The 13,817-nt window shown below is 42.5% G+C and overlaps 1 protein-coding gene across 3 annotated transcripts in view; it reads left to right on the plus strand.

Moving 5' to 3' along the window:
* KDM4B (lysine demethylase 4B) overlaps nt 1–13,817 on the plus strand; it is a 279,650-nt gene that overhangs the window by 190,817 nt on the left and 75,016 nt on the right. For all 3 annotated transcript variants that reach the window (XM_056571899.1, XM_056571914.1, XM_056571906.1), the window contains 5 exons: nt 4,116–4,302; nt 4,478–4,554; nt 4,670–4,725; nt 4,904–5,012; nt 5,117–5,302. In XM_056571899.1, the coding sequence (XP_056427874.1) occupies nt 4,116–4,302; nt 4,478–4,554; nt 4,670–4,725; nt 4,904–5,012; nt 5,117–5,302 (615 nt within the window). The remainder of the gene's footprint in view (nt 1–4,115; nt 4,303–4,477; nt 4,555–4,669; nt 4,726–4,903; nt 5,013–5,116; nt 5,303–13,817) is intronic.

A 13,817-nucleotide genomic window follows, 5' to 3' on the forward strand; every position in this document is an offset into this window, starting at 1 on the left:
AAAAAAAAAAAATTATAATTATATATATATTTGGGGAAGTGAAATTTGAAATAGTAAGATAATTTTGCAGATTTGGTGGTTTTTCTTTTCTACGCCATTTACCTTGTGGTTGAGCTAACTTGTTGTTTTGATACTTTAGGCCGCCTGATTACAGCAATACCTGATTTGTATAATTTACGTCATGTTTTGCTAATTTAAAAAAAACCTGAACTTTTTCGAATTTTTTAATTGCCATTTTTCAACCCCTGTAGCTTTTTTTTTTTTCGCATACCAGGCTGTATGAGGGCAAATGTTTTGCGCCATAATCAGTTTTTTGTATCGGTACCATTTTGGTATTAATCTGACTTTTCAATCGCTTTTTAACTTTTTTTTTCTGGAATACTATAAAAATTTGCAATTCTGTGGTTTCGTATTTTTTTTTTTAACATTTACCGTACGGGATACGTGTTATATTTTAATAGTTTGTACAATTTCGCATGCAGCGATACTAAATATGTTTTTTTTTTATGTTTACATGTTTTTATATAGGAAAGGGGGGTGATTTGAACTTTTAATGTTAATGTGTGTCTTTCAAACTTTTATGAAAACTTTTTTTTTTTTTTCCAAACACTTTATTACACTTTTAGGAGGAATCATTAGATTCCTCATACAGATGAATAGAGTTCTACTGAACTCAATTGATCTGTGTGCTCTGTGATACATTGATAGAGCCGGACAGCAGGAAGCAGAGGTAAGCCCTCCGGCTACCTCTATAGTGGATCGCACCCCTCCCCCCCCCTGCGATCGCGCTGCGGGGGGGGGCGATCCACCCCACTAGCCCACCAGGGAGCATACACATGTCCCTTTAGACGCCGCTGTCGAGCTTTGACAGCGGCGATCTAAAGGGTTAATAGCCAGCCGCGGCGATCACCGCATGTTGGCTATTAGCGGCGGCCCCTGGCTACTGAGAACAGCCGTGGGCTGCAGAGTAAAGAGCGGGCACGAGTCCGGAGCCCGCTCCATACACCCCTCTGAGTCTCCCCGTGCAGACGTGCGACCGCTCCTCCCCTCAACTCTCCGAAGGAGGATGAATGCAGAGCAGGGGATACACAGCTTCTCATCTCCCCTGCTCTGCATTCAAAGAACGCCAATTTCCACAGCTGAGGGCAGCAGAGTATGGAGCGGGCACGAGTCGGGAGCCCGCTCCATACAGACTGCTGATCGCCGCAGCGCTGGTCAGGTCCGGCCCTGCTTGCCCGAAGCCGGGCTAAGGGCCGGTAAAAGTCACCTGCCCGGAACGGCACGTCCCGGGCGTCGGGCGATAGGAATTCCACATCCCTGACTAAACTGTCTGAATGTACAAATGGTACAAGGTAACTTAAGTAATATAAATGTCAGCAAATCTCCAGGGCCAGATGGATTGCACCCAAGAGTTCTTAGAAAACTAAGTTCAGTAATATTTGTACCCCTGTTCATGATATTTAGAGATTCACTGGTGTCTGGTATTGTGCCAAGGGACTGGCGCAAGGCGAATGTGGTGCCAATCTTCAAAAAGGGCTCTAGGTCTTCCCCAGGAAACTATAGACCGGTAAGTTTAACATGCATTGTGGGTAAATTGTTTGAAGGACTTATAAGGGATTACATACAGGAATACATAGGGGCTAATTGTATTATAAGTGATAACCAGCATGGGTTTACTAAGGATAGAAGTTGTCAAACCAATCTAATTTGCTTTTATGAAGAGGTGAGTAGAAACCTTGACAGAGGAATGGCTGTGGATATAGCATTTCTGGATTTTGCTAAAGCGTTTGATACTGTCCCTCATAGACGTCTGACAGGTAAGTTAAGGTGTTTGGGTTTGGAAACTTTAGTTTGTAACTGGATTGAACACTTGCTCATGGATCGTACCCAGAGAGTGGTGGTCAATGATTCGTACTCTGATTGGTCCCTGGTTATTAGTGGTGTATCCCAAGGTTCAGTACTGGGCCCGCTGTTGTTTAATTTATTTATCAATGATATAGAGGATGGCATTAACAGCTCTGTTTCTATCTTTGCAGATGACACCAAGCTTTGTAGCACAGTACAGTCTATAGAGAATGTGTATAGGTTACAGGATGACTTGGATAGACTGTGTCTGGGCATCCACTTGGCAAATGAGTTTCAGTGTGGATAAATGTAAAGTTATGCATCTGGGTACTAATAACATGCATGCGTTGTATGTCTTAGGGGGAATTAAACTGGCAGAGTCACTGGTAGAGAAGGATCTGGGTGTACTTGTAGATCACAAACTTCAGAATAGCATGCAATGTCAGGCTGCTGCTTCCAAGGCCGGCAGGATATTGTCATGTATTAAAAGAGGCATGGACTCGAGGGACAGGGACATAATACTCTCCCTTTATAAAGCATTGGTATGGCCTCACCTGGAATATGCTGTTCAGTTTTTGGCACCAGTCCATAAAAGGGACACTGTGGAGCAATGGCATTTTAATATTAATATATTGATCAATCATTAGAAACATAAGGGTCATCCCCATCAGGTACACTTCAACTATGAGAGACAGAATGGTGGGAAAGAATACAGGAAATCAAATTGTAGGATTTCTAATTAATTAATTGGTAAATTCCTCTGTAAAATAAGTATTTGGTCACCTACAAACCAGCAAGATTTCTGGCTCTCACAGACCTGTAACTTCTTCTTTAAGAGTCTCCTCTGTAATCGTTACCTATATTAATGGCACCTGTTTGAACTTTTTATCAGTATAAAAGACATCTGTCCACAACCTGAAACCGTCACACTCCAAACTCCACTATGGCTAAGACCAAAGAGCTGTCGAATTGCACAAAAACAAAATTGTGGACCTGCACTAGGCTTGGATGACTGAATCTGCAATAGGCAAGCAGCTCAGTGTGCAGAAATCAAGTGTTGGAACAATTATTAGAAAATGGACATACAAGACCACTGAGCTCCCCCGATCTTGGGGTCCACGCAAGATCTCACCCCGTGGTGTCAAAATGATCACAAGAACGGTGAGCAAAAATCCCAGAACCACACGGAGACCTAGTGAATGACCTGCAGAGAGCTGGGACCAAAGTAACAAAGGCTACCATCAGTTCCCTGCCAGGGACTCAAATCATGCAGTGCCAGACATGTCCCCCTGCTTAAGCCAATACATGTCCAGGCCCATCTGAAGTTTGCTAGAGAGCATTTGGATGATCCAATAGAGGATTGGGAGAATGTCATATGGTCAAATGAAACCGAAGTAGAACGTTTTGGTAAAAACTCAACCTGTCGTGTTTGGAGGAGAAAGAATGCTGAATTTCATCCAAAGAACACCATACCTACTGTAAAGCATGTGGGTGGAAACATCATGCTTTGGGGCTGTTTTTCAGCAAAGGGACCAGGACGACTGATCCGTGTAAAGGAAAGAATGAATGGGGGCATGTATCGTGAGATTTTGAGTGAAAACCTCCTTCCATCAGCAAGGGCATTGAAGATAAAAGTTGGCTGGGTCTTTCAGCATGACAGTGATCTCAAACACACCACCGGGGCAACGGAGTGGCTTCGTAAAAAGCATTTCAAGGTCCTGGAGTTGCCTAACCAGTCTTCAGATCTCAACCCCATAGAAAATCTTTGGAAGGAGTTGAAAGTCTGTGTTGTCCAGTGACAGCCCCAAAACATCACTGCTCTAGAGGAGATTTGCATGGAGGAATGGGCCAAAATACCAGCAGCACTGTGTGAAAACCTTGTGAAGACTTAAAGAAAACGTTTGACCTCTGTCATTTCCAATAAAGGGTATATAACAAAGTATTGAGATGAACTTTTGATATTGACCAAATACTTAATTTCCGCCATAACTTGCAAATACATTCTTTAAAAATCTGACATAATGAGAAAAAAAATCCATAAAATCACATTGTCTTTCATAGGTTTACCTATGATGAAAATTACAGTACTCTCTCATGTTTTTAAGTGGGAGAACTTGCACAATTGGTGGCTGACTAAATACTTCCCCCCCCCCCCCCCCCACTGTATATAAAGCCCATATACCACCCTGCCTTTTATGAAAATTGTTATTGTTGTCTTTCTAATCTCTGCTGTTTGTAATGGAATTTGATACTGTAAACATTTTTTACAGGATATTTCTCAGTTGTCTGAATCAGTCAGTTCTAAACAAGGTCAGAAATCAAAGCCTATTATACCAGAGATGTGTTTTACACCCAATGAGAGTAATATGGATCCTTTGCCAGTAAGCACATACATTGGAGAAGATGGTACAAGTCCCCTGCTGTCCTGTGCGAAATGCTGTGTGCAAGTCCATGCCAGTGAGTTTCTCTTTTAATTGTTTTTTTTATTTTTATTTTATGTAATCAAATCTAACTTTTTTAATGTTTGTGATTTTGCCCTCTAGCATGCTGTGTCTATACAATGTGAAGTGTCCTGTAGTTTAAGATAAACATTTAATTACATTATTATTATTTTTTTTTTTTTCATTTCCAGGCTGTTATGGAATTCATCCAGATTTAGTAAAGGAGAACTGGATCTGCTCACGCTGCTCAGCTTGTGCTTGGAATGCTGTGAGTACTGCTCTTGCTATTTGGTAAAATAAATTTCTGTGCAACCACCTACCCCACACATACATAAGTTGTAGATTATGTATTGTCTGCTCCATTAAAAAAATTTTGTCTGCAGGATTGCAGCTTGTGTAATCTTCGAGGGGGTGCTTTAAAGTCAACTACAGACAAAAGGTGGGTTTAGATTCTCAGGTAATTGTTTATGGCATCTTGGCTGTTGTTTACCTTGGGTTTATAATAAACAATTGGAAACTTTTTGTTCATTAACTGTCATTTTGAATTGTTAACATGAGCTTGTTTTTGTTTTTTTGCTTTAAATGTTATTTTTTCTTGTCTCCATCAATTACATCAGATGGGTGCACATTGTCTGTGCTATTGCAGTTCCGGAAGCTCGCTTTGTAAATGTGATTGAACGCCATCCAGTGGACATCAGTGCCATTCCAGAACAGAGGTGGAGACTGGTGAGTTTAGCACAAGCAAATAAAGCTGAAAACATAACTGATCATTAATTAACACTGCTGAATTCTTTGGAGATAGTATTGACTTATTGTGCTCTGTAATACAGAGATGTGTATATTGCCGAAAGAAAATACGAAAAGAGGTTGCTGCTTGTGTCCAGTGTTCAATTGACCGATGTTCCACCTCCTTCCATGTCACGTGTGCACATGCAGCTGGTATATCTATGGAGCCTGATGATTGGCCTTACGTTGTATCGATTAAATGCTTCAAGCACAAGGCAAACAATCAAACTGTAAGTACTTTTCATGTTATACTGTCTTTTACTTTTGACTGTAAGAACTGCATTTATTATCCAATATACGTTGGTTACATGTGGCTGAAAAAACAGGCTGTTTGATGGTTAAATTTGACATACAGTGTGGATCAAAAGTTTGGGCGCCCCAGGTAAAAATTTGTATTAATGTGCATAAAGAAGCCAAGGAAAGATGAAAAAGTCTCCAAAAGGGATCAAATTACAGATTAGACTTTCTTATAATATGTCAACAAAAGTTAGATTTTATTTCCATCATTTACACTTTCAAAATAACAGAAAACCAAAAAATGGCATCTGCAAAAGTTTGGGCACCCTGCAGAATTTATAGCATGCACTGCCCCCTTTGCAAAGCTGAGACCTGCCAGTGTCATGGATTGTTCTTAATCATTATCTGGGAAGACCAGGTGATGTCAATCTCAAAGATTTTAAATGCCCAGACTCATCTGACCTTGCCCCAACAATCAACACCATGGGTTCTAAGCAGTTGTCTAGAAATTTGAAACTGAAAAGAGTTGACGCTCACAAAGCTGGAGAAGGCTATAAGAAGATAACCAAACGTTTTCAGATGTCAATATCCTCTGTTCGGAATGTACTTAAGAAATGGCAGTCATCCGGAACAGTGGAAATTAAAGCAAGATCTGGAAGACCAAGAAAAATATCAGACAGAACAGCTTGCAGATTTGTGAGAAAAACAATTCAAAACCCACATTTGACTGCACAATCCCTCCAGAAAGATCTGGCAGACACTGGAGTTGTGGTACACTATTCCACTATAAAGAGATACTTGTACAAATATGGTCGTCATGGAAGAGTCATCAGAAGAAATTCTCACCACAAAAATCAGCGTTTGAACTTTGCAAATGAACATATAGACATGCCTGATGCATTTTGGAAACAAGTTCTGTGGACCGATGAGGTTAAAATTTAACTTTTTGGCCGGAATGAGCATAGGTACGTTTGGAGAAGGGGAACAGAATTTAATGAAAAGAACCTCTGACCAACTGTTAAGGGTGGATCAATCATGCTTTGGGGTTGTATTGCAGCCAGTGGCACAGGGAACAATGCCAGTGGCACGAATAGAAGGTAAAATGGATTCAATAAAATTTCAGCAAATTTTGGATGCTAACTTGATGCCATCTGTGAAAAAGCTGAAGTTAAAGAGAGGATGGCTTCTACAAATGGAAAATGATCCTAAACACAACTCGAAATCCACGGGGGATTACATCAAGAGGAGTAAACTGAAGGTTTTGCTATGGCCTTCACAATCTCCTGACCTCAACATACCGTATATACTCTAGTATAAGCCGACCTGAATATAAGCCGAGGCCCCTAATTTCACCCCAAAAACCCAGGAAAAGTTATTGACTCGACTATAAGCCTAGGGTGGGAAATAAATCATCCCCCTATGTCATCATCCAGACCCCTGTCATCATCCCCCCCTTCATCATCACAGCCTGTCAATCCCTTCATCAGTGGTCTTAAACCTGCGGACCTCCATATGTTGCAAAACTACAACTCCCAGCAAGGCTTCGGGCCTGGACTAGTGACGTTGCCTTGACGACGACGCACAGGGACGTTGTGCATGAACGTCCCTGTGCGTCGTCGTCGAGGCAACGTCACTACTCCGGAGCCGGGCCCAAAGCGCTGAGAAAAGGCCCATCCGGTGAAAATGGACAGCCCGCAACGACTAATCATCCCCACCGGACATTCCCTGCAGCATAGATGGCCCGGACCAGCTCACCCTAACTTCCTGCCGAGGGGAGGTGAGTACAAAACAAAAGGGGGGGGGCTGGATAATGACTAAGACCGCAGTGGTCTTAAACCTGCGGACCTCGAGAGGTTTCAAAACTACAACACCCAGCATGCCCGGACAGCCTTAAAAGAGCAGTGCGTGACAGACAGACCAGAAATCTCAAAGAACTGGAAGACTTTTGTAAGGAAGAATGGGTAAAGATACCTCAAACAAGAATTGAAAGACTCTTGGCTGGCTACAAAAAGCGTTTACAAGCTGTGATACTTGCCAAAGGGGGCAGTACAAGATATTAACTCTGTAGGGTGCCCAAACTTTTGCAGACGCCATTTTTTTGTTTTCTGTTATTTTGAAAGTGTAAATGATGGAAATAAAATCTAACTTTTGTTGACATATTATAAGAATGTCTAATCTGTGATTTGATGCCTTTTTGGAGATTTTTCCATCTTTCCTTGGCTTCTTTATGCATATTAATACAAATTTTTACCTGGGGTGCCCAAACTTTTGCTCCCCACTGTATTGTTTACAGCAAATGCACATTTAGAATGACAATCCATATAGGTTTTGATTGGAAAGATTTCCCCAGTTTGGTGGTTATTGAATGTTTTTAAATAATTTTTAATGTTAGCGCAGCATAAATATCTAGAACTTCTACATCTTTAGACGCCCGCTGGGAGTTTCCTTCTTAGTTAATGTTTTATGCCTCCTTAATTGACTGGGGGCCAAAATGTATTTTTTTTGAGTTGGCTCTTTTTTATACAACGCATGGATTCTTGGTTAAGCATGGCTTAAAGGGGTACTCCACTGGCCAGCGTTCGGAACATTTAGTTCCGAACGCTGTGCGCGCGCTGTTGGTCAGGCTCCTCCCTCTCAATGCATGTCTATGGGAGGGGGTGGGACGGCCACCCGCAGCACACGCACAGCATTCGGAACTTAAAGAAGATATCCCAAGCAGCAAAGAAAAAAATAATACCTAGCCATTCCATAGTATATTCACCTACCACCTCTCTGACATGTTTGTGATTTTTTTTCCGGCCCCCATTCACCGGCTATTCAGCTCATAAATTCCAGTTACTTCCTGGTTATGGTGGCTATGCCTGAGATCTCAAAGACTACATTTCCCTGCATGCACTGCTCATATTTCCTGCTCTCAGCTGCCTGAGCAGAGAGCTTGTTACCACCCCTAACTTATGTCACTCCCACAGCTCTGCTAGCTCACTCCCACATAACACTGAGCTCCAATCATAGCCCTATACAGCAGGGTGGCCACGAGGAAACAAACTAATCTCATTGCTCAGAGAGAGGGACCCTGGAGTTGAAGCTGCAGTTTTACACTGTAAAATCACTCCCTCCCCCTCCTTCTCTCAGTGAAACAGCTTTACAGTGGCACAATCACCTCCCCCCTTCTCTGCCCTGCACTCCTCTCTCCCCAGTGCTCAGTGTGACAGCTCTACTCTCCCTCCCCTCCATTCTCAGTGTGACAGCTCTACGATGGCAGCTCCCTTCCCTCCCCCCTCTCCTCCGTTCTCAGTGTAAAAACCATAAGCAAGGTGAGGGGAGAGAATCAGCCTGTTTGCTGGGGCTGCTATGATTTGAATCAGCAGGCATATAGGCAGTGCTGCTCAGCCAATCACTGCAGAACAGAGGGAGGACAGTGTGATTATTCATCAGATGGGAGGGGCTAAGGCCGAGCACAGGGAGCTCTCTGCAGCACAGGGGTTTTCTGGGTAATTGTCATGTCACGGCCCCGGGATGCTGCTGATAACAGCCTGAATAGGGGGTCGCAAGTCATGAAAACCTGGAACAGCTGAATTTCCTGTCAGACAGAAGAATGCAGAAAAAGCTTGTTTCTAAGCAGCATTGGTAATGAAAGTGATTTACAAACCTATATAACTTTACCTTCTGCACTAAAAGCTGAACAATTTTTTACTGTGAGACTTGTCCTTTAAAGTTCCAAACGCTGGCCAATGGAGTACCCCTTTAAGTATGGGATCTACCCCCAAAATGTGCCAGTGTTTAGAATTTTTTTTATAAATTCATGGGCACCAGTGTAGGTGATAATAAATTGGAGGCTAGGGTGTTGTTGTGACTCATTTACGGTGACAGTTGTTTTGGTAAACAATCTTCCTGTGAAAGAGTTTTTGTTCTTTGGCTAACAAGGTCTTTGGGTAACCTTTTTCCAAAAATCTTCTCTTTAGTGTCTTAGCTTGGATATCAAAGGTGTGGTCTCTGGTACAGTTTTTGCATACTCTTTATTTTTTATTTTTATTGACTTAATGGCACGTTGGTGCGCCATCTTTTTAGATGACCGCTGTTGAATGCTAAATGGCTATTAGAGTCCACAGTTTTAAAATAAGTAGCAGTCACTATTTTCCCTTTTACATGAGATCTCCAGATCCAGAAATTCTATATGGTCTTTTGACCAATTTGCGACTAAAGATAGCCCCCAATCATTTGCATTAATCTCTGCGACAAATGTATCTATTAATTCGGTTGGTCTGTCCCATATAACAAATAGTCTATATACCTTTTATAGACCTTTGCATGTTTGCTGAACAATTCCGTTTTTCTGATTAACTGGTCCTCGAACATACCCATCACTAAGTTTTAGGCATGTTAATAGAGAATCCCACTGATAATCCAGTAATTCCATGTCATGATCTTGTACTTCCCTGATGCACTGAAGACCAGTTGAATGTTTAACCCCTTAACAACCTAGGACGTAAATGTACGTCCTGGTGCCCTGGTACTTAATGCTATCAGCAGCCAGGGACCCGCTGGTAATGGCGGACATCAACAATCGTGCTGATGTCCGCCATTAACCTGACAGATGCTGTGATAAATACAGATCATGGCATCTGCGGCAGTGCGGGTGTTAAAATAGATGATTAGATCGCCTGCAGCGCTGCCGTGGGATCAGATCATCCATAATGGCGGACTCCATGGGTCTTCTTCTCTGGTCTGAGATTGAGCAGACCAAAGCAGAAGATCGCCAATAACACTAATCAGTGCGATGCCCTATACAGTATTAGAAATCAAATGATTGTTATAAATAGTCCCCTTTGGGGACATAAAAAGTTTACAAAAGAAAAAAAAGAGAAAAAAAATAGAAAAATGTCCTCCCTTAATAAAAATGTAAATTGTCCCTTTTTCCCCATTTAACCCCCTATAAATGAATAAACATATTTGGTATTGCCGCATGCGTAAATGTCCAAACTATCAAAATATAATAATGATCCCATACAGTGAACGGTGTAAGCGGGAAAAAAAAAAGTCAAAAATTGCTGCTTTTTTTTGTCACATTATATTCCAAAATTTTCTATTAAAAATGTATAATATATCACATATATGCAAATGTGGTACTGTTAAAAACTACAGATCGCGGCTCAAAAAAATCGCGGGTGTCCCCCATTACCGGCGGGTCCCTGGCTGCAATCCACAGCCGGGACCTGCCGCGCATGATGCCGGCATCGCTCCGATGCCCACGGTTATGCTCAGGACGTAAATGTACGTCCTGGTGCGTTAAGTGCCACATCACCAGGACGTACATTTACGTCCTGCATCGTTAAGGGGTTAATAACTCTGGAATGCTTGTACTTATGAATTTGATTCCGAGATTGTGTTTTTTTTCGTGACATATTCTACTTTGTTAGTGGTAAATTTCTGTCGATACTTGCATCATTTTCCATTTTTAGAACTTTGAAGCTCTCTGCTTGTAAGGAAAATAGGCATACCAATTACCGTATTTTTCGCCGTATAAGACGCACTTTTTCTTCCCCAAAACTGGGGGGAAAAAGTCGGTGCGTCTTATACGGCGAATGCACCCCTATCGCGGCGGTCCCTGCGGCCATCAACGGCCGGGACCCGCGGCTAATACAGGACATCACCGATCGCGGTGATGCCCTGTATTAACCCTTCAGACGCGGCGATCAAAGCTGACCGCCGCGTCTGAAGGGAAAGTGACACTAACCCGGCTGTTCAGTCGGGCTGTTCGGGACCGCCGCGATTTCACCGCGGCGGTCCCGAACAGCCCGACTGAATAGCCGGGTTAGTGCTTACAGGACACCGGGAGGGACCTTACCTGCCTCCTTGGTGTCTGCTCCGTGCCGGGATCCCCTGTATGCCGGCGCTCTCCTTCCTCGTCATCACGTCGTCGCGTACGTACGTCGGCGTGGGTAACGACGTGATGGCGGCGACGGAGAGCAAGGATACCTGGCCGGCAGCAGAGACGTTCCGGAACGACAGGGACACGGTGACAGCGATGGAGCGACATTCAGGGCAGCGGTGACGGGTCCGGAGCGGCGGGGACACGTGAGTATTACCTCCTCCTGCAGTGGTCTTCAATCTGCGGACCTGCAGATGTTGTAAAACTACAACTCCCAGCATGCCCGGACAGCCAACGGCTGTCCGGGCATGCTGGGAGTTGAAGTTTTGCAACATCTGGAGGACCGCAGGTTGAAGACCACTATTGGGTTCAAAATCTTTATTTTTTAAGATTTTGCCCCTAAAAAATGGGTGCGTCTTATACGCCGGTGCGTCCTATAGGACGAAAAATACGGTAAATTATATATTTATTCACATATGTCTACTTTTTGTCTGCATCTTAAAGTTGATATGTTTTTACTTTTTGAAGTCATCAGAGGGCTTCAAAGTTTAGCAGCAATTTTCCAAATTTTCATGTAAATTTTAAAATCTGAATTTTTTAGGGGTCAGTTCAGTTTTGAAGTGAATTTGAGGGTCTTTATGTTAGAAATACCCCATAATGGAACCCATTATGAAAACTGAACCCCTCAACGTATTCAAAATGACATTCAGAAAGTTTAACCATTTAGGTGTTTCACAGGAATAGCAGCAAAGTTGAGGCAAAAATTCAAAATCTTCATGTTCTACATGTTCTTGTAGACCAATATTTTTTATTTTTACAAGGGGTAAAGGAGAGAAAAAAATTAAAAAATTTGTAACCCAATTTCTCTCGAGTAAGGAATTACCTCATATGTGGATGTAAAGTCCTTTGTGGGTGCACTAGAGGGCTCAGAAGAGGAGCGACAATGGAATTTTGGAGAGCTAATTTTGCTGAATGGTTTTTTGCAGGGCATGTCACATTTAGGAAGCACCTATGGTGCCAGAACACCCCACATGGTATACTATTTGCAAACTACACCCCTCAAGGAACGTAACAAGTGATACAGTGAGTCTTAACACCCCACAGGTGTTTGGCGAATTTTCAATAAAGTTGGACGTAAAAATGAAGAGAATTATTTTATTTTTTTTAAATTTTTTTTTACTAAAATGCTTGTTACCCCAAATTTTTCATTTTCACAAGGGGTAATAGGTGAAAATGTCCCCCCAAGTTTAAAGCCCCATTTCTCTCGAGTAAGGAAATACCTCATGTGCATGTAAAGTTATCTGCAGATGCACTAGAGGGCTCAGAAGGGAAGGAGCAACATTGGGCTTTTGGAAAGCGAGTTTTACTGAAATGGTTTTTGTGGGGCATGTCTCATTTAGGAAGCCCCCATGGTGCCAGAACAGCGAAAAACATCCCACATGGCATACTATTTGGGAAACTAAACCCCTCAAGGAACGTAACAAAAGGTGCAGTGAACATTTACACCCCATTTTTCATTTTCACGGACCACTGTTCTAAAAATCTTTGTCACCTGTGGGGTGTTAAGGCTCACTATACCCCTTATTACATTCTGTGAGGGGTTTAGTTTCCAAAATGGGGTCACATGTGGGTATGTAGGTTTCTTGGTTTGCATTGAGCGGATACTGGGGTACTCTAAGTATCTTGGCTCTGGGTTTTCAAGAAGACCTTAACAGGCGGAACAGTCAAGAGTCCAATATCATCTGGGCCTTTGGACCAGACAGTCAGGAATTTGTTGTAGATGGACATCGGGTATAGTCTTTGTTGGGATGTTCATGACCATCAGTGGAGAGGCTTGCAGGACACGAAGTTCTTCAGGTGTGAGTGGTTAGGATAATTCAAGGTGCCTCCCATCATCCTTATATTTATTGGTTGCTTCGAGTTTTAGGACTAAATTTCGGATTCAGATTTTCGACAATTTCTATATGAGACATGATTGGCTGGATTCTCTTGAGCTATTCTATTGTAGAGTCTTCATTGTTGATTCATCCTGGAGTAGTTTGGGTGTCCAGAGAGAGGTCCGGATTGTTGTTTGTCCATATTATGACTGTTTTGTGACATCATTGGCCTTACAGTGGCTGAATCCATCGGTAGTTAGGAGGAGGTTTGGATCCGCAGTTTCGCTGGACTTGTCCGATTTTACCACATCTGTAGCAGATGTTTGTTTTGACGGGTGATCTTCGAGGGACATAATCTTGAACCGGGTATTGTGCTGTAGCATTAAGCATAATCGGTACATCTTGACAGATTGACACATCCGAGCTCTTTGTTTTTCAATAGCTTCGACAATGAGTGAAAGCTGTTTTGGCTCAGGTGTCATATATTCAGGCCTAGTGTCCGTAAGTCTTTCTTTAGCATCGTGGAGGCCAGTAACAAAAGTGCTAATGAGGAGTTTCTTATGGAATTTGCTTCTTGGTTATAACCTTGATCCTCGAACAGATTAAGTAGTCTGGAGGAAAAACTTTTCAGCTGATTCTGTAGGTTCCTGAGAGGCATCAGAGAAATTGGTGGAGCTTGAAGCTAGTCTGTCTTCGGCCCAGGCTTGTTGTTGTTGGCAGAATTCTATTCCAGAGGAGTATGTCTCTTTGTCCACAATAACA

This window comes from Hyla sarda, chromosome 1 (genome assembly GCF_029499605.1).
Source record: "Hyla sarda isolate aHylSar1 chromosome 1, aHylSar1.hap1, whole genome shotgun sequence".
NCBI classification, from domain to species: Eukaryota; Metazoa; Chordata; class Amphibia; order Anura; family Hylidae; genus Hyla; species Hyla sarda.